Raw genomic sequence first — 20,622 nt, forward strand, 5'->3', positions numbered from 1 at the left:
ATCGCTGGCCCCCTCTCCTGTGTCATTCCCCTGGACCCCAGCTTCCGCCACACGTTCGTTGGAGCCCTTCCAAACCCTGACACCAGAGCACTTTGTCAAGACAGCACAAGGGGTTCAGCGGTTTTCCAAGCGGGGAAGTTCCAGTTTCAGCAGGCGCTCTGGATTGTGGCTCATGCCATGCATTTTCTATTTGGATGGAGCAAAGGCGGATGTGTTCTCCATCCTTTCAGTGCCACGTCTGCAGATCGAATGGCGACTTGAGTACGCTTTAGTGATGGTAAATGTCAAATCAGGATGCGTTGGGAGGGGAATAAATTCTTCAAGATTGACAAGAAGCACGAGGGTGTATGTGTACACAGTGGCTGCCTTTGGGGGGAGTTAGTCTTTAGAATGAGCTTGCAAATGGATCCACTTCCTTCTCAAAGGATCTAGGAAGGCGTTCTTGGAGATTTGGGGCCAATTCAAACACACAGAAAGTATGCAATGCAAGGAAATGCGAGTGTGCCTTTTTTTTTTAATCGCACACGGATCTGCTCGACATCCGTGCATGGGTATAATTTTTGCACCAGGCTTTCATGTTGATACATACAGTGTGCTGATTCTTTCAATCATATGTTGTAGAGAGCCATTGCAAAGGTTGGGCCTGGGCATGTTAATTCATTTTTAATCAAAATATTTGCGTTTGGCACCTTCTGCGTTAGTCAGCATTCCCATGGGGAGGCAAACCCCACAGACCCTGTGCAGAATGCCCATGTCTGGGTGTTCAGTGGTTCCAGAGGTGGAACATCTGACGGTGTGGCGGGGAGATGGCTGCCCTTGCGCATCGCTCTTTTTAAAGAGGAAGCCTTTTGGCGGTGGCCTTTCCTTAATGTGGCCACCCCAATCTCATGTATCGGCTCTGGGAGGCATGGCCGTTCCCAACAGCCCCCCCACTCACACTTGCACATTTTCCTTCTCCAGCACGACACGTGTCCCGTGTGCCGGAAGAGCTTGAATGGCGAGGACTCCACTCGGCAAGCACCCAATGCGGAGGCCTCCACAAGCAACTCCTTTAGCAGCACAAGCCACCTACACGACCGATGGACTTTCTGAAGCCTCCCTGACATGGTTGGGGGGGGAGGGAGGCGGCAGTTCAGGCCTGTAGTATCCCTTACTACAGTTTGTAAATTGTATGATACCTATAAACTACAGAACCGAGTAGCAAGGAGGGAGAGGGAGAGCAAACGGGTGCAGCCGGTGGAGCTGCGTCCCCACCCCATGGCCATGGCGAAGGTGGCCATCGTTCAGAAACCGCTAGCATCTCCTGCTGGGTTGCCGCAGCATCCAGATGATCTCTTTAACCCTTAGTTTCCAGAGCGATCAATTTCACCTTTCAGTGAGGGGGTCGGGAGGGTCCCTGAAAACCTGTGTGAGTCCTTTCCTCGGGTAGCAAGAGAGGCCTCCACCGTTACTATTCCCATGGCTTTGCAGAGGGAGGGGCGGACATTGTCCTTGCCCGCCTGTCCCAGTCTCTTTTTTTTGTGGTGGGGAAGGGGAGGCTCAAAGAGAAGGCAGTCAAGTGTTGGCTAGGAAGCCATTTCAAATGGAGCTAGAGGAAGAGAGAGGCGAGTTAAGAGGATTTGCACAGGGACCCAGGCCTTTCCAGCGTCTCCCGAAACGGAGTCTGTTTAATCGACTGCCCATCTTTCCTGCAACCTAGGATTTTGTTGAATTTTGGGTGGGTTTTCTTTGGCTTACGTTGACAGAGTCCCTGACTTCCTTTATCTCGGTTCTGTTTTTTTCTGGAAAAGAGTGGGGGGCAATTTGGCTCACAGAAGGAGAAAAAGAGGGGTGGAGAAGCAGCACAGGGGAGCCCTGCATTCCATGAAGGCAAGTATTCAATGCCCCTCGAGCAAACACTACCTTTTTCCTGCTTTCAGCCCCTCGGCCCCCTTGGGTTTGCCTGAACCAGCATCAACCCACCTGCTACTTAAGACCCATTTTTTGCTGCCTTGTTTATCAAATGGACCACGTGTAGTTTATCCTCCGGATCAGAGACTGTGTCTTCTTTTTCCAAGCTGTTCTTCAGTATTTTAAATGAGAATGCCATCGCTCGATATACCATAAAGAATTTTTTTTGTTGTTGTCTGTTTCCTTTTAAGTGTTGTTTTTTCCCTCCCTTGCAACTCTTCCCCCCTCCAACCTCCATCTACAGTCTTTTTATCTTCTGAATCATGTCTGAGCTCAAAACTTTGGTGCTGCACACTGACCCCCTCCCCCAAAGCACCTTCCGCCTGGAACCAAAAAGGAGCTTTGGTAGGAGAAGGGTGGGGTGGGGGGCATGGCAGAGTCATGTCCCAAGGAATGAAAGGGGAAAATACAAGGCAACCCCCCCCACCCCCTTCGTAGCCACTTCATTGCTGTAACGGTGTACCAGGTACACACCGTTTCAAACTTAGTGTCTTCTGTTTGCTATCGAAAGTTGAATAAAAGTCTTTAATAAGAAAAGCAACGATAGAATTCTTGGTTGGGGTGTGTGTGCAGGGGGAAAGGGACCATTTGAGAATCTGCAGGACAGGTGGGTGGGTGGGTCTGCTTCATATTTGGACGTACAGATTGCAAATATATTAGAGAGAGAAATCCAAAGATATAGTTGGAAAAAACCTTTATTAGGACCAACTAAATAAATGTCAAAGTAACCAAATTTCATAGTTTTGCCTAATGGCTGGACGGCATGTACACCCTCACACTGCTAAGGCCCTATCATTTTACATAGTCGAAGGTCCATTCGTAGGGTCATTTTTCTGGACAGTTGAATCCTATATAATAAAGTGCAAGTGTCTCTGCGTCCAGTCCGTGTCCGCGCTACTGCGCATGTGCCCCACGGACACAGGGACTGGACGAAGAGACTGCACGCGTGCACGCTCTCCCCCCCCGCCTCCTCCAACCGCCTCCCCCGGCCGGACACCGCCTCACTGCAGGGCACGTCGGGGAAGCGAGGGTGGAGGCCGGCAGAGGTGAATGGGGGGAGGAAGGGCGCCTTTGAGGAGCCCGGTCCGGCTCCCGCAGCCGCCGCGGCCCCGGAGCCCGATACCGCCATCTTGGTCCCGGCGCAAGCGCTTCTCCGAACCCCGGGATGTCTCCTTCCTGTCGGCGGCTGGGGGAGAGGAGCGAAGGAGGAGAAAGCAGCCCTTTCTCCTCCTTCGTTCCTGTCCCCCTGCCGCCGACAGCAAGGACAGGTCAACCATTTGCAGGAATGTTCCCCCTTTTACAGTGTTTGGGGAATTCTGTGATCACCCCACCCCAAAACAACTTGAGAACTTTTCCTGAGAATCACAGCTGCCTTCTAAAAAATTTTTAAAGCAAGCATCTGGCCCTTATTAAGGTTGCAAACGAAAGGCATGAGAGTGTGTGGGCAATGCCTGGTAAAATTCCCAGACCCTACAGACAGCAGGGAGGGGGGTTGGCCCAACAGGCTTCCCCACAGTCAGGACACCAGGGTTCTGCATGCCTCTTTCCCTGCCCTGGATCCTGGCTCTTGAGATTTCAGCGGCATTGGCATACATGGCGATTCCTCCTATATTTGTACCTTAACAAAGAACTTCTCTTGGGACCAGCACAGAGGCACAGTGCCTCTGTGTCCATCTCCATGACCGAGAAAGCAGAATGAATACTGTGGGGGGAGAGAAACTTGTTTATTCAATTCATGCAGCTTAATGGCGGTGCAAAATTATTTGCCCTAAGAGGACAACCAGTTGCCTCCCAGCAACTGTCTCTCTGGCGAGACATTTGCTGGGGCTGGACAAGCAAATCCTTACACTTCCGTTGCACAAACAAGTTCCAAAAAAAGACAGCAGTAGGGAGAACAGCACACAACTTGACTTTATCCCATCCTTCGCCCACCACCTTTCACTGCAATCCTGGCTCACAATGGGAGGGTGGCACATCCATTGGCATTGGATAAGCCCACAACTTCACGCAGCACATAGTTAAAACTATGGAACTCTCTCCTACAGGAGGCAGCGATGGCCACCAACTTGGATGACTTTAAAAGAGGATTAGATCAGCTCATGGAGGAGGAGGAGGCTATCAGTGGCTGCTAGCCATGATGGCTCTGGTCTGCCACCAGAGTTGGGAGGCAGCAATGCTTCTGAATACCAGTTGCTGGAAACCATAGGAGGGGGAGGTGGGCTCTTGTGCTTGGGTCCTCCTGCTCATGGGTTAACTTTTGGGGCATCTGGTTAACCCCCAAGAGGCTGGGTTAGATAGGCTATTGGCCTGATCCAGCAGGGCTTTTATGTTCTTATCTCATTCTCCCATTTGTGGCCAGAAGGCAACTCTATGCATTTGGTGGTACAGAAAGACAGTTTGTAAGCCTCTGGTTGCACACAGGAAAGGAGGGCGTCTGGGACCTTTTTCAGGCCAAGGGCCAAACCCCCTCCTGGAAGCTACCAACCAGTGGTGGGTGGGGCCAGGCACAAAAGTGGGCGGAGCAAGGTATGCAAATTTTACCTTTTTTACAAGGGGCTGGGTTCCACATGCACTGGCACATGCTCCTCTCTATCCTCCATCCGCACAAGCCAAGCAGCGGGCACAAACCATTCCCCTGGTTTCCTGGTGGTGCTCACAGCTGCCAAACCAAAGGGCCCTACCCTTTTGCGATTCCAAGTGAATGAGGCTGCTCTGCACCAGCCACCAACCCACCCAAAAGGTAGCACTCACTTCAGTGTGGTAGCAGGAATACAGGACTATGCGAAATTTGTTTTGCTTCTATGCAACAAAGTTCTGTTCGAGGGAGACGAGAGAGGCTCCACCTTGTCAAGACAAGCTGCTGCATCCCAAAGGACTGATGGAAACCATAGAATTGTACCGGTAGAATTGGAAAGGAGACCTCCTGGAATGCATGAAGAAAGTATCTGGAATAGAGATGCTCCACATGATTTGAGCACTTTTCACAGGGGAAGGAGCCCTCTTTGAAACCCTTATCTCTGTTGCCTTGTCATCTTGAAGGGTTGGGCCTAAGCTGGCCTGCACACACTACTTTTTCTCCACCCCTTGAACACGGGAGGCAAAATTGGATGTTTACCTGCCCCAGTCTGAAGACCAAAGTGTGTGTGTATTGGTGTGTTTAATTGTGGCTCCAACAGAGGGGGAGGTTGTTGCATTTTCTTAGCTTCCCAAAAGCAAAAGGATGCTGCAAGATTGCAGATTGTCTTCAGAACTGCTGGATCTTCCGTCACTTTTTACAGGGAGTCAAAAGAGGGCGGCAGCAACAGTGCCCACCGGATTTCCTCCCCTTGCTCATTTTTCCTGGGTGAAGAGTCCTTGCTCAAATTCCATGTTTTATTGCTCTTCTTTCTCTTCTTCTCCAGGTTTTTTGTGTGCAAAAAATCCAAGCTGGAGGGGGGTGGTAAGGGAAAAGGGAGCAGAAGAAGAATATATAGATTAGCATGAGAAAGAGATGTTTTGTTTTACAGCTACAGGGAACCTAGTCTTCTGATGTCTTGGCTTCAGGGCTCTCTCAGTGCTTCCAGACAACCTGTATATTGAGCATTCACCCTGATTTGTCTGCAGGGAGGTTAGATGGCGCTGAGTCAAAGCAAGCAGCACCTCACATTTTCCTGTGCATTGCCATCACTTTCCATATTGCATAAGGGCCAAACTCTTCTGGGGAGAGAGGGCTTGCTGTGGAAGAGCTCCGAATCAGCTATAGTTGTGCAGCCTGAATTTTCCGGTATGAGATTCAATCCCACCTGAAAAGAAGCCTGAAAATTTCCCGGAGATGAATCTTTGTGCTGATCTGTCCCTATAGAGAAAAATCAAGTGGTAGAGAATGCCTAGGAGACTACCACTTTCAACTACAGGTGGGGAATTGCATGTAGCTGTATATACTCTTGCGTCAATCTCAGTTTTCATGAACCTCTGGGAATAAACAGAAAGCTAGAGTTGAAATCTCTACCTGGCACGCTAGGTTCTCTTTATGTAGGGTTCCCTTCACCACCTACTTGCTGCAATGGATATCCTTTGCCTCCACAGTTGGAGGCAGCAAAGCTTCTGAATACCAGTTGCTGGAAACTACAGCAGGGAAGAGTATTGCACCTGGTTGGCCACTGTGAAAACAGGATGCTGGACTAGATGGGGCCCCCTTTGGCCAGATCCAACAGGCTCTTCTGATGTCCCCATGTTTCAGACCACGGTTCCTGGGAGTTGTAGTCCAAAACATCTGGAGGGCACCAGCCTGCGGAAAGGGCACTCCCCCCCCCCGGGCCTGTGTCGACAGTCCCGAAATTTTATGCCTTGTGATTCTTCTTTCGGTGTTGTGTCTCAGCAATTAAGAATCCATAAGCTAGAAGGCCAAACTAGTCATGTGACCTGTTTAAGCTTGTCTCCCTGTGCAACCTGAGGCCGTTAGCATGACACTTACCCTCCACAAACAGATGATAATTAGAGCAAGCAGCAGCAGCCCCCCAATGATGCTGCCAATCAGGATCCAGAGCGAAAGAGGGACCAGATTGGACTGTATGATCTCCAAGATGGTCTGTAACGAGAAAGAGGAGAAATCTGCTAAATCAAAGCAAAAAGCCCACTGGTAGTGTTGGGAGGCGTGATGAGGATTCAGAACTGGTTAGCTCAGACTGAAAGGGCATCACAAAGACAGCAAGAGAGCAGTTGATATGAACAGGGTTTTCTCACTGATTTCTCTTAAGCCTGAACCCAATGCACTCAACTCTTTTAAACACACACCCCAAGCTTTCATCCCTTATTGTGATTGTGAATACATACAGACAGGTCCCGCTTACCATACACAGCGCATTCCCTGGAAATCATTCGCTTGCATAACAAAGCCAACCATTTCCATTCATTCTTAAGGGGATTTATTATTATTATTATTTTGCTGTGACAGAAGCTGCTGCAGCTCAAACCACCACCACCCCAGCCTTGGAAAGGCCAGCAGCCCCTCCTACCTCCCGCTGATGGGCAGCCTCCGACAGCAGCAGAAGGCTCTCCTCTTGGCTGGTCAGCGTGAACCTGCTCACAACCTTCAGAGTCTTGAATTTAGCCTTTGTTGTCCACGAGATGGAAAAAAAGAGACAAGAGGGGTGTTTAGAAGAAGAGGAAAAGCCTCCCAAGGCAGGTTTCCAGCTGGCAAGTGCATTTATGTTTATTTATTTCGTTCTTGCATTTATCCTTCAATGGAGTGTGGTGCATACACAACAATCCTGTAATGGAGGTTAGACTGAGAGGCAGTGATGCCCCTAGATTCTCAATAGAACACTCTGCTTTACTGAACAGAGGCAAGGTTGCCTTTTTAGGGGTTGCATTCCACAACCACCATCACAGCCTCAACCTGCTACCGGATGCTCTCTAACCCTGTTGCATTCTTGGAACAAAGCGAAGAAGGAGTTCCATTCTGGTGACTTTCAAACTCAGCAGGTGCTTCCAGGAGAGTTTACTGCTCCATCTGAACAAATTGGATGTGCAGGTTTTATGCAAGCTCCACACAGTCATCGTCATGACAGCCTGCACCTACTTACTTACCTACCTATGTACCTACCTATGCGCGCGCACACACACATTCAGTCCAGATTTTCCCATGCTACCAGCGAAGGGCATATAAGACCCTCTTAAGCAGGAACTCAAGGGTGCATGCATGAGAGAGGGCACAAAGTCTGCACTTGCCTTCCTGAAAAACTCGTTGTGAACCGCTCTCAGCAGGTGGATGGAGACTTCCGCGTTCCTCTCAATGTGGGGCAGCTCACACTTCACCACTTGGCATCCGGCGTTGGTGCAATTCTGGCAGGAAAGAGAGACCTCAGCCCTTTCTTTGCCTCTGCTCGTTCCACCCAAGACCCAATCAAAGCGTGGGCAGAATTCTAGGCATTTACTGTACCTCCCCCCCCCCCGCTTCACAACCTAGGCTGCTTCCAGATGTGGGTGCGTTATTTATTTAATTATATGTTGCATTTAAGCCCCACCTTTTTTCCTCCAAGGAGATCCATGTTCTCCAGCCCACCTCATCAAATCCCCACAACAACCCTGTGAGGTACGATCGGCTGAGAGGCAGTGACTGTGTTCAGAGTTACCCAGGGAGCATCATGGCTCAGTGGGGATTTGAACCCTGGTCTCCCAGTTACTAGTCCAACACCGTAACCACTGCACAACCTTGGCTAGCACCCCATTAGTAGCACCCAATTACTGCTGTCCTCCTTTAAGCCTGCAACTGAAAGATCAACTCTTCTCTCGGGCTTCAAAAATCCAAATAACATTATGAAGTGGAGGGGGTGGGTAGCCCCCCCAGTCCCCCCTTTCACCTGGCTCAAATGGGGTGATTATGGGGTGGTTTTCATTGGTAACATGGTGTGCATGTGGTAGGTTTAGGGGTTTCAATCTGTTTTAGCTTATTGCTGATTTTATTTTATATTTTGAATGTTTTTAAATATATGCTGTTAACTGTTTTTACTAATAATTGTATTGCTTTATTTTCTTTCTAAATCGCTATGAAGGTTTTTAAAAAACAATCAAGCAGTGAATGGTTCTTAGAAAATCTAAACAAACAAACTAATAAATAAAAATTAGTGTACATACTGCAATCGTGGATGCAACATAAAATGGGGGGAAATATCTCCACTTGGGACTCTCCCTATTTACCTTTCTGGATGGTACCATTTTAAATTGTGTTAAAACAATTTTAACTGACCTTTTAGTTTGCACTAAAATGCTTGCAATGGAAAAGCAACAGTTGGGTTGTGATAGAGACAGCCAGTCTTGAAGCTGCCTGAGTCACAGTGAAGAAGCCAGAGGAGGGAATGTTGGAAAAAGACAAATGCATCTCCTTCTCTTGAGTTACTTTAAACCACATGAGGACACTCTTTGTGTAGCAATCTGAACAGCACTTGTTTGTAGTTTTTATGTCTAAGTTAACTTTACCCATAAAAGCTGAGCCATTTTGTTTGCTATTCTCTCTGGACAAGATACTATTATTTTCTCTGTCTCATCTCCACTCATTATAAAAAGTTCCTGCATGAATAAAGCCTTTAAACTCCAGAAACTGTAAGCGATTACTTCAATCAAATTCACCCAAGCTACAAGGTCTGCTAACAGGGCACTCACCAGTTTCTCTACGTGCACAAGTTCTTCCGGATGAACAGGGATCATCACACCACCAGCTGCAATTTGAGAGGCCCCTGTCAGATTTTGCATGGTGCAGGTTACCTGGAAAATGGAAAGGAACATCAATATGTGTGAGGGGTCCTTCTAAGCTTTTCCTTGAGCACCTGCAGCAGACACCCAGGTCTCTGAACAGGAGTGGATTTCCTTCCTTCCCCTTATTCATGTTTGGCCCCTTCCCATTTTGTTCTCTCTCTCTCTCTCATATCTCTTTTGGCATTAAGATGTCCTAACCTAAACAATACCCAGCAGCAGTGCTTTTTTTCTAGAAAAAGAGGTGCTGGAACTCGCCATGAACACTGTCTTTGTTCTCTTATAATGGCAATGGCGCCCACCTGAGAGGTGCCGGAATTGAGTTCTGGCAAATTTTGGCTGGAAAAAAAAGCCCTGCTCAGCAGCCAGCTAAAATTAAGAAGAACCTGCTGAACCCAAATTGCTGGAGGAAGTGGTCAAAGCTGTTTGCAAATTAAACTTTACTAAAGCTGAGCTTTTATAACGTTTAGATCAGGCATCCCCAAACTGCGGCCCTCCAGATGTTTTGGCCTACAACTCCCATGATCCCTAGCTAACAGGACCAGTGGTCGGGGAAGATGGGAATTGTAGTCCAAAACATCTGGAGGGGCGAAGTTTGGGGATGCCTGGTTTAGATCTAAGGACTTGTATAAGTGAGCCCTGAGCATAGGGAGAGTCTGGGCGCTGGATCAGGCCAAAGGGAGCCTATCTAGTCCAGCATCCTGCTCTCACAGTGGCTAGCCAGATGCCCCAATGGCAAGCACAAGAACATTCTTTGCCCACACGTTAGTAAGTGTTCACTCCAAACCAGATTGCAGATTTTGAAACAGCAGATCAGCAACAGCAGCCTTCTGGGCCAAATCTGTCCCAAAGTCATACGTGGTGCATTGCCAGGGCTGTGCAAGAAAACTTGCTGCCCCATGAGCAGGAAAGTATCATTTGGAATTTTCCCCTAAGACCCCAAAAATGGCAGCAAGAACAGAGGCCCCGAAGCACTTATGCGGGTGAAGGCCACTGTGACTCACGTTATCTGCAATGATGCGGGTGACGGAGAGGAATTCACTGTTCTGATAGGCTGTGGCAGGCAGGCCCATGACGAGGGAGAGATTCTCCACCGCATAACAGCCGAGGTTTTGCACCTACAAGGATGAGAAGAGTGTTCAATAGATGAAGCAAAAAAGTACACAAAGCTATTTTTTAAAAAATCAGGTAGGGTCACCATTTTTGGAAACTGGAACCTGAAACTGTGGGTTTCTCTAAACTGAACTTTGAAAATCTGATTGGGCAGGACCTATAAAACCCATAGGAGTGAACAGTGCCTTTGCCAGTTGCTTTTCTTCTGGGCATCGCAGTGGTGAGAAGAAAGATGGTGAAGTAATAAATCAACAGGTGTGTCGAGCAGCCTCTGCCTGTTGTACAATGTGGAACCAGATAACCAAAAAAGAGAGAGAGGGGAGCCTGTGGCCTTCTAACTGTTATTGGGCTCCGATCGCCATTGGCCAGGCTGGCCAGGGGGCTGATGGGAATGGGAGCTCAAAAACTTCTGGAGTGCCAGCCCTGATTTTAAAGCACTAGTAAAAGGTAAAGGATCCCCGGACGGTTAAGTCCAGTCAAAGGCGACTATGGGGTTGTGGCGCTCATCTCGCTTTCAGGCCGAGGGAGCTGGCATTTGTCCACAGACAGGTTTCCAAGTCGTGGCCAGCAGGACTAAACCGCTTCTGGTGCAACGGAACACTGTGACGGAAACCAGAGTGGCAAATAAATGCCATTTACCTTCCCGTCGTAGGGTGCCTGGGGGTGCTGGAGAAGCATTCAGTCATGTGAGTCCTACAGTCTGAATTAAGCTTCGAGACTTGGACCCCTGAGAAGCTAGACTTCTACACAGAGATATGCTTGTATATTTTACTTAGAGGAGCCACTACCTGCTATCTGAGGTGGACCAGCCCAGGCACAGGTTCGCCGCTGCCTTACTAATGCCGCTAATGATAAAGCATGATGTACTGCAGAAGAGTCCTGCCAGAGAGGAAATTGGCCACCCTTCCCTGTGTTACTGCTGACATTACAAACTCTGTCCCGATTCCTTATTTACCTTGATGGTAGTCCTGAACTCGGGGCTCATACCGCTTGGAAATGTCCCAACAGGATGCACTTCGTAGCGGTTCAGGGTAGACTCGCTGAGGGAGAGAAGAACCATAGAAAATAAGCCGGGTCAGTTCTAGATTGTGTAGGCCGCAGTTTCCAATTTCTCCACGGCAACCCTTGCAAATAAGCCAGGTTGTTTGCTTACTGCACACTCTACAGAGATGACCCAAGGCCTTTTGTTGCCTGAAGAAGAAAATCCATATACCGTCCACCTAGTCCCATCTCCTACGGTGGTGGAGCACTTAAGAGTGTCAGACTAGGAACTGGGAGACCAGGGTTCGAATCCCCACTTAGCCATGAACCTCGCTGGGTGATGTTGGGCCAGTTTCAGTGCTCTCAGGCTAGCCTACCTCACAGGGTTGTTGTGGGGATTATATGAGGAGGGGGAGAACCATGTGAGCCACCTTGAGCTCCATGAAGAAAAAAGTGGGAAATAGAGTAAGTGGAATAAATAAATTAAATACAGTATTTATAAATTGACAACCTTTAATAGCACCTGTTTTCCCTGCCCCACCCCTGGAAGTTTGGCCATGTTGATCAATTGTAACTTCATTTCTTTCCAAACTCCGTATCCATTCCAATATCCCTTGATGGTTCAGGCAGCTATCCCTGGAGGGATACCCCAAAAGGAAGAGATCTTCCCAATCTATATATTATGAAAATGGGAGGCCTAGAGATGTCATCACCAATCCTTGTATTCAAACCACCCGTAATGACAATAAGTGCTGTGGGATGTTTAGAGCTAATGAAACTCCAAAGGTTGTCAAGTTCAGCCCACCCATCAAAGGTAAATCATGTAGGATAAATTAGTGTCTGATAACCAGTCTCACATAACCAAAATGCTTAAGTCTAATTAATGCATGAAGCGGTTTATGCCATAGAGTAAGCTGTCCTGCCAGGCTTAGCTAAGTTACTCCCCTTCACCTTGAGAGGAAGGAAGTCTACGATTTCCGTCAGTCTACCACAGGCACCCCCAAACTTCAGCCCTCCAGATGTTTTGGACTACAATTCCCATCATCCCTAACCACTGGCCCTGTTAGCTAGGGATCATGGGAGTTGTAGGCCAAAACATCTGGAGGGCCGCAGTTTGGGGATGCCTGGTCTACCATGTGAACTCCTATGTGTAAAGAGGAGCTGGTGGCTCCCAGCTCAGACCTCATCGCTTTCTGCAAACCACCCCTGTGTTCCTATACAAATAATTTAGGAACTTTCAACACTTTGGAACTAACCTACTGAAGTTTTGCTGCCTGTGTTTTCTCAACGCTGTATGGGAAAACACATGAATCTGACCTTTGAAGAGTTTGTAAGTAAACCATTGTTAACTTACCAAACATGTGGTCTTTTTCTATGCTAAGAGAAGAGGGGAGTTTTGGAACTTAGAAGGGCATATTAGACCTTTAAATAAACAGCCTATATTTCCACACTTTACTTTGCTGCATATCTTGTGATTTTACATCTCTGCAGGGGTTCTCGCACAAAAGAGTACTTGCCCCAAACTTGGATCTTGCCATCCAGGGAATCTTCCTTTACACACCTATGTTTTCCTATCCATCCAATAGTTAGAAGGGTCATCTAAGTACGGTGGTACCTCGACTTACGAACGACTCGACAACCAAATTTTTCGACTCACGAACGGGGCTAATGGCCATGCGTTTACGAATGTCTCGACATCCGAAAGGAAACCACGGCGGTTTTAGATAGGGATTTTTCGACTTACGAATTTTTAGATAGGGTTGCTTCGACTTAAGAATTTTCCTGTTTCCAATGCATTCCTATGGGAAATCGTGTTTCCAATGGCGTTTTCCGACGTACAATTTTTTTGTCCCACGTAGGTGCCTTCGGAACGGATTAAATTCGTAAGTCGAGGCACCACTGTATTAAGACAGGCCAGGGTAGTCCTATTGCGGAGTTGCGTCAGAACTGAAAGCATCCCTGCATGAGGAACCAGAGCCTCTAATATCAACAGAGATAAAAGGTAGCCATTGGAATGAATTAGCCAAGTGATGATGGTTCACATCTGGTTTACTCTCCACCCTGGGGGAGCTGAATCATCCTGTCAGGGACACCTTGCAAGGAGGGGGCTCCATCCTCTTATTCAACCTGCATGCAGCTCACTCCACACAGATGTCCTCACCTGGTCAGGAAAAGGTCGGGCTCATAACGGATATAGGCAAGGGGCTGTGCCATGTTGTCGGTCAGCGTCTCATTCAATTCATGGCTGTCGCTGCAGGAGAGATAATACAATCATAGAATTGTTGGGCTGGTAGGGACCCAAAGGGTCATCAAGTCCAACCCCTGCGCTGCAGGAATCTCGGATAAATAAGGCAATCCAAACTCTGTTTAAAAACATCCAATGAAGGAGAGTCCACTATCTCCTGATGTAGTCCATTGCACTGTCGAGCAGCTGTCCTGACAGAAAGTTATTCTTACTGTTTAGTCAGAATCTCTTCCTTGCAATTTGAACTCATTAGTCCTCTGCAGCGGCAGAAAACAAGCTTGCTCCATCTCCCAGGTGACAGCCTTTCAGATATTTGAACGTGGCTGTCCTATCAGCTCTTAGTCTTCTCTTCTGCAAGCTAAGCATCCCCAACTACCTCAATCCGTTTTGAGACCCTTGATTTTGAGGGCCAGCCTCCTCTACACAACTTCTAGTTGGTCAAATGCAAAGCCAAATAACTTTACAGTCGTGCCTTGGTTCTCGAACACCTTTGTACTTTGTACTCAGGAACACCGCTAACCCGGAAATGAGTGTTTCGGTTTGCAAACGTCTTTCGGAAGCTGAACATCCACCACAGCTTCCGCTTGAATGCAGGAAGCTCTGCAGCCAATCGGAAGCCACACCTTGGTTGTCGTATGGTTCCGGGAGTCAAACAGACTCCCGTAACGGATTAAGTTCGACAACCAAGGTACGACTGTATTGTACTAGTCATTGGCCATGACAAATCTGAATCAAAAATAAATACAAGCAAAAGGGGTGTCACGCCACAAACAATGGTCTCTATTTAGATCTCTGCGTCTTAGTCAATATCCTTCTTAAACTTAAACTCCAGGTTGGGACTGACAAAAGCGGAACAGAGGGGTACTATCCATTCACTCAATGACACTCCCCTTCTGTTGATGCAGCCTAGAATTGCATTAGCATTTTCTGCTGCTGCATCACATTGTTAACTCAGAGTTCCCTGTGGAGTGAGATTGCTTGGGAAACCACTCTGAGACCTATAGCTCTGTCCAATGGTCATGGCTGTTTATTGCAGAATAGGTGCAACTGAAAACACGATGGGTAGCTATGGCAGACAGTGGAAGTAAAGTTGTGCCTCCCCGTGCATTTTGAAACTATGACCATGCCTTTGATTCATGTACCGCCCCCACCCCAAATGAATGAAACAGGAAGAACTCTCCAGGGAAGACCGTAGTTTGGTGGTGGTGGAGCCCATATTTTGCATGCCAAAAGTCACAGGTCCAATCCCCTGCATATATATGTAATGCTGGGGGATGGACGGACCTCCTGTCTGAAAGCTTGGAGAACTGTTGCTAGTCAGAGGAGACAGCAATGACCTAGATTATGATGGTGGTGGTGGTGGTGACGATGACAAACAACAACAACAACAACAACAACAACAACAACAACAACAACAACAACAACAACAACAGCTCATTTATACCCCACCCATCTGGCTGGGTTTCCCCAGCCACTCTGGGCGGCTCCCAACAGAATATAAAAAACACGATAAAACATCAAACATTTAAAACTTCCTTAAACAGGGCTGCCTTCAGATATCTTCTAAAAGTCAGATAGTTGTTTATTTCCTTGACATCTGATGAGAAGGCGTTTCACAGGGCGGGACCAGTGGTCTGACAACATGGAGTCAGCTTTCATCCTTACTTGCTTGCACAAAGCGGAAGAGGTGGTTAGTCTAGGTTTCTCTCTCTCTCTCTCTCTCTCTCTCTCTCTCTCTCTCTCTCTCTCTCTCTCTCTCTCTCTGTGTGTGTGTGTGTGTGTGTGTGTGTGTGTGTGTGTGTGGCTTCATTCTGACTTTTCCCTGGTTCTCACCTGCTGGCTGTGAGCTTCACCTGTGCTTTGTTCAGAAGGGTGGAGCAGCTGAATTCAAACTCCAGGACAAAGGCTACCTGTGAAAGAGAGAGAAAAGAGAAACATTTCCACACCTGCTTTTTCTACACCATTCATAAGCTCTGCACTACAGCTGTGTACGTGCCATACATTGGCTTCCCTCAAAGAACCCTAGGATTTGTAGTTTGTTAAGAGTGCTGGGAATTGTAGCTCCATGGGAGGTAAACTACAGTTCCTAAGATACTTTGGGGGCATGTGCTTTAAGTGTATAGCGAGTACACAGCCCACATCTTCCTTTAGCTGTCTTTTATTTTTCCTACGTGAAAAAATGGAATACTGTTCACCTAGGGAATGTTCCAAGGAACCCCGCTCTAAGGGGATCCTGAAGAGCTGCTCTTTCTCTCTCACCTTTGCTAAGGACCTGAAGACAGGGTAGCCCACACTGCAAGCTCGGGTTTGGGAAGACGGGGAGGTGCATTCCACCTTCACAGAGTTCTCCCCCTGTGGAAGGAAGGAGAGAGCAAAGCTGCAAAAGGAGAGAACCATCAAGCGCATGGAATGGGATCCAGCCTCCTCAACTTGAGTTTCCACCTTTTGCTTTCCTGGCAAGAGCTTTCAAAAAGCAGAGATCCAACACGTAATGTTGCTACACCTCTGTGCTAGAGAAAACGGTGCCCATTCAATTTCTGCTTATCACACAGGTGTTTAAAGAGCCTTGGGCTGCAGAGGCCGGGTTGTATACATTCTGGGCTACAGAAAACCTGCGGGATTTGGTAAACAGTCGCATAATCTCTGCTTTTGTTTTTAAAAAAGAAAACACTCACATAGACCGTGTGATTGTGACAAAACACTGTTGGCTGCAAAGACAAACCTTGAATCCTTGGCGCAATCTCGGAAGTGAAGGGAGCTGTTGAATTTCTGGAGCTCAAGTCCCTCCCCCGCCCCTCCCCATAAGAAGAAATGAAGAAGCAGAATAAATGATGTGAAACTATGCACATCTGCATGATTCACACAGGAGTTTTCAAGTTGGCACCATGACATTTAAGCCTCGGAGATGTGACAGCCTCTCTTTCCAGAATTCTATGGCAACTATCAGTCCTCCTGGAGCCAGCGTCGTCCCTGGCTGGAGGGTGACCCTCAGTATCCTAGTGACTATTTCGTTCTGCTTCCCGCCCACCACTTTTGACCAGAGCGGAATACCAGTTGGGAACAGGGCCTCCGCTTTACCTTGAGCACGAGGCTGGAAAAGTGGAGGTTTCTGGAAAACCAGAGCCACAGGCTGGCATTGTAGGCGTTCTCCTGCTTGTTCTCCAGCAGGACGTCCACCAAGACTTTCCGCTTCCCTTTGCGGATCACGTGCGGCTTCTGCCTGGAACGAGAAGAGGAGATGGCAAACGCCTGCCTTGCAAAAGGCGAGGAGGGCAAGAGTCTTGGTTTCTGCCCAGCCTCCCAATCAAATGATTCTCTCTCTTTTTTTAAAAAAAGAAAATATTTATTGCTCTTTCTTTCAAAAATTTACAAAAAAAAACCTATCAAATGATTCTCAAGCTGATTATCATCAGCAACAGATCTCCTGCCACCTGTTACGGAGGAACTGGATTGACAGGGTCCTGGGCCAGGAGGACCAGCAAGTGGCTGATGAACTAAGCTGATAACTACTTGCTTGGCCTGATGTAGGGAGAGAGGGCTAGGGACTAGAAGAGCCGAAAGATGATGAGAAAGACAGTGACTGGGCTGGGTGAGTGGGACTCTCGTCTTTTGTGCAGGCTACAGAGACTCTTCTACACACACACACACACACACACACACACACACACACACACACACACACCTCTCCACCCAAGCAAAGAAGCAGGTACAGTCGTACCTTGGTTTTCAAACAGCCTAGTTCTCGAACGATTTGGTTCCTGAATGCCGCAAACCCAGAAGTGACTGTTCTGGTTTACGAACTGTTTTTGGAAGCTGAATGGCCGACGCGGGTTCCACAGCTTCTGATTGGCTACAGGAGCTTCCTGTAGCCAATCAGAAACCACACTTTGGTTTCTGAACGTTTTGGAAGTCAAACGGAACAGAATCCGTTCGACTTCCAAGGTACAACTGTAATATTATGGCAGTTCAGGGACAAACTCCAGCCAGGAAAAGCAATCAAGGAAGGTGCGGAGCAGAGCCACTGACAGGTAGGGATGGCTGGATATGCCAATTTCAGTTTCTTTCAGGCAACATCCACACCATACATTTAAAGCACTATGATGCCACTCTAAAACAGTCCCCCAAGAATCCAGGGAGCTGTGGTTTGCTAAGGGTGCTGAGAGTTGTTAGGAGAGCCCTTGATTCCCCTCACAGGAATTGAATGTGAAGTCGCGCTGAGAACTGTAGCTCTGTGAAGGGAATAAGGGCCTCCTAACAACTTTCAGTGCACTGCACAAACTACAGCTCCCAGGATTCTTTGGGGCAGTTTAAAGTTATACTGCTCTATATAGATAGTGGAGATGAGGCCCTACTTCAAGGAGGCCTGTTCTTCTGAGCCCTTTTCAACCTTTCACTCTAATTCAGGCATCCCCAAACTTCGGCCCTCCAGATGTTTTGTACTACAATTCCCATCATCCCTGACCACTGGTCCTGTTAGCTAGGGATCATGGGAATTGTAGGCCAAAACATCTGGAGGGCCGCAGTTTGGGGATGCCTGCTCTAATTCCTACCTGGATCCTGTGATGTCCATCTGAGCTTGCAACACCAGATCTGTTATACACTCGTCGTCTTCACCACAATCCTTAAAGAAGGGGATCTAAAGAGAAAGCAAGAGGCAGGTTGATTCTGTGTGATGCAAACCCCTCTCCACAATATTATTATTTTGTTATATTATTATTTTATATTGTATTATGAATTAATCATGATTCAAAAACAGGTCAACTTATATGAATAGGTTGCACAACTATATAGTTCTCAAACAAGGTACATAAAGGGGGAATGCTGCTCTGTTTCTAAAAGCAGCCATATATGCATTAGATAAACTATTCCTTTTAAAAACTCATTTCTTGGAGAGGCGATAGTGAAGGAAGGGATAGGCAGGGAGAGGGGGGAACAAAGGCCTGGAATTGGAAGTGGGAAAGAACTGGTGTGGGGTGAAAACTTTAGTTAAAGGTTTTTTTTTTTTTGGGTGGTAAAAACGGTTTCTGAAATCTTGGCTTGTTAGAGGAAATGTTGATCCAATTGGGGGAAAAGACATTGGGAGGGGGGAAGGAGAGTGTTTCAAAAGTTTAGGGTTAGGAGTTTTCTGGAGGGATTAGAAGAATGGTTGAGGAAATATTTTAGAGTTTGTTTTTAATATTTTTTGTGTTTAGAGAGGTGTTTGGGTAGAGAGCTGCCTGTCTCCCTCTCTTTACTCTTTGCACCCAGTGGCAGGGGGTGCTCTGAGGGGAGAGGGAGGGGTAGAAGGAAACCCAGACACAAAAATGGAACCTTTAGAGTGCTGAGCCCCTCGTGGCAGGAGGGGACTCGGAGGAGGAGGAGCATGAAGAAGGAGAAGGACTAAGTTAATATGATAAGAATAAGATTTTGAATTAGAATAGAAAACCCGCCATAATCAATTAAAGAAGTTAGGGAAACCAGGAGGAAGAGAATCGAGGAAGCCACAAATAAATTGTTAAGAAAATAAGATTTGGGAAATTATAATTTTTTCTTTTTTTCTTTTTCTTTTTTCTTGTTTTTTCTTTTTTCTTTTTCTTTTTCTATTTGCTGTTTTATTGTTAAGGAGATTGGTATGTTGAAGAATTAGCTGGGGGGGGAAACCAAACCTCAGAGATCCTCCGCTTCTGTCCTCTCAGTGGCAGGGGGGGGGTGAGGGGGGAGGAGGGAGGGGGGAGGCCAAACCCAGCTTAAAATGGACCCCTTTGTTTCCCAATGCCCATGGGTATCACTGGTGGCAGAAGTGGTCCTGGGGGTGGAGGGAAAATGAAGGGACAGAATTTATTTTGTGTGTTTTGTTTGTCTTGTTTCTATAAAAACTAATAAAAATTATTTTAAAAATAAAAAATAAAAACTCATTTCAGTAACTATACAATAAAATTATACAAATAACACATAGGTCATAATAAGGCCAATTGATCTGCACAGCCCCTCAACACCCTTCCTGTGATACCATCAGGTCCAGCAGCCTTCCTCGGATTCACTATCCTCAATACCTGTCTCACCTCATGCTCCTTTACAGTGAATGTGTAGCTGAAAATGTGTTAATATTTTTTTGTTGTAGTTTCTTGTTTTTGTTTTTATGGGATAGCATCCAATTTCATTGTAATTGCACAATGACAATAAAGAAATCTAATCTAATCAAGTCTAACTGTAACAATACAAAAATAATAATACCAGTAATGGCAAGAATTAAGTATCTCCAAAATGAAATCTTGACCCCCAAGGTTAGCAAGGCAGGAAGCAGGTCTTGCAGGACTTGCAGCAAAGATGGTCTGGTTTGACGAGCGGAATGGCATGGGCAGCTGTTAAAGGGGCTTCTGCACATGTGCTACTCACCAATTTCTTAACACTGGTGGGTGATTTATCGTCCAGCACAGGGCCTGGCTCAGCATCATTCAGTGCGAACTTCACCAGGACTGCGACCGGCCTCAGGTAATCGGAGGTGTCCTGCAAAGGATAAACAAATCCAGGGTTGTCTTTAGATAGCAGGCCTGATGAAGATTCACAGCGTTGCTGAGATCAAAACAGGAGAACACTGTGCACCTTGGAGGTTTTTAAGCAGAGGTTGGAATTTTTTAGCGCTGATTCCTGCATTGCAGGGGGTTGGACTAGATGACCCCTGGGGTCTCTCTCTGCATCAGTCGGAGTCAGAACTGACCCACCCACACTTATACTCACAATCACATGGAAACGGACCGCTGAGCAGGTTGTCCTGCCCACGGTGGCCCGGGTCCTCTTCTGTAGCAGCTTTTGGGAGTTGCCATCAAAGACTGCCCTTGCTCCAAACTTCCTGTCATCCAGGGAGACGTTGTACTTTATACCTAGGGCAAAGCAGTGAGGGGAGTCAAGCGAAGCCAGCCTTTGCTAACCTTGGACTACATTTCCCATCATCCTTGGGCATTGGCCATGGGGGCTGGGGCTGGTGGGAGCTGCAGTCACAAACATATGGAGGGCCCTATGTTGGTGATGCCTGGTTTCAGTCATGTGATCAGCCAACAGCCAATTGCAAGGCTCTTCAAGAGCTGGCCCAGAGGCGTTGTGAGGTAGTTTAATATTAGAGCAGG

General features: G+C 47.3%; 2 protein-coding genes across 2 annotated transcripts in view; one reads left to right on the forward strand and one right to left on the reverse strand.

Annotated features, from left to right (window-relative positions):
* The window catches only part of RNF115 (ring finger protein 115), a 41,030-nt gene extending 38,907 nt beyond the window's left edge, over positions 1-2,123 (forward strand). The window contains exon 9 of the mRNA XM_035098029.3: positions 961-2,123. Coding sequence (XP_034953920.1) covers positions 961-1,092 — 132 coding nt within the window. The 3' untranslated portion in view covers positions 1,093-2,123. The remainder of the gene's footprint in view (positions 1-960) is intronic.
* Positions 2,124-2,628: 505 nt separating this feature from the next.
* Positions 2,629-20,622, reverse strand: part of ITGA10 (integrin subunit alpha 10) — a 62,246-nt gene continuing 44,252 nt past the window's right edge. Inside the window, exons 17-30 of the mRNA XM_035098930.3 lie at positions 20,237-20,379; positions 19,895-20,005; positions 18,070-18,155; positions 16,598-16,739; positions 15,779-15,871; positions 15,353-15,429; positions 13,436-13,525; positions 11,249-11,333; positions 10,185-10,298; positions 9,091-9,192; positions 7,660-7,773; positions 6,945-7,040; positions 6,404-6,517; positions 2,629-5,376 (exon numbers count right to left, since the gene is read on the reverse strand). Of these exons, the coding sequence (XP_034954821.3) occupies positions 5,323-5,376; positions 6,404-6,517; positions 6,945-7,040; positions 7,660-7,773; positions 9,091-9,192; positions 10,185-10,298; positions 11,249-11,333; positions 13,436-13,525; positions 15,353-15,429; positions 15,779-15,871; positions 16,598-16,739; positions 18,070-18,155; positions 19,895-20,005; positions 20,237-20,379 (1,421 nt within the window). The 3' untranslated portion in view covers positions 2,629-5,322. The remainder of the gene's footprint in view (positions 5,377-6,403; positions 6,518-6,944; positions 7,041-7,659; positions 7,774-9,090; positions 9,193-10,184; positions 10,299-11,248; positions 11,334-13,435; positions 13,526-15,352; positions 15,430-15,778; positions 15,872-16,597; positions 16,740-18,069; positions 18,156-19,894; positions 20,006-20,236; positions 20,380-20,622) is intronic.

Source organism: Zootoca vivipara, chromosome 16 (genome assembly GCF_965207765.1).
Source record: "Zootoca vivipara chromosome 16, rZooViv2.hap1.1, whole genome shotgun sequence".
Taxonomy (NCBI): domain Eukaryota; kingdom Metazoa; phylum Chordata; class Lepidosauria; order Squamata; family Lacertidae; genus Zootoca; species Zootoca vivipara.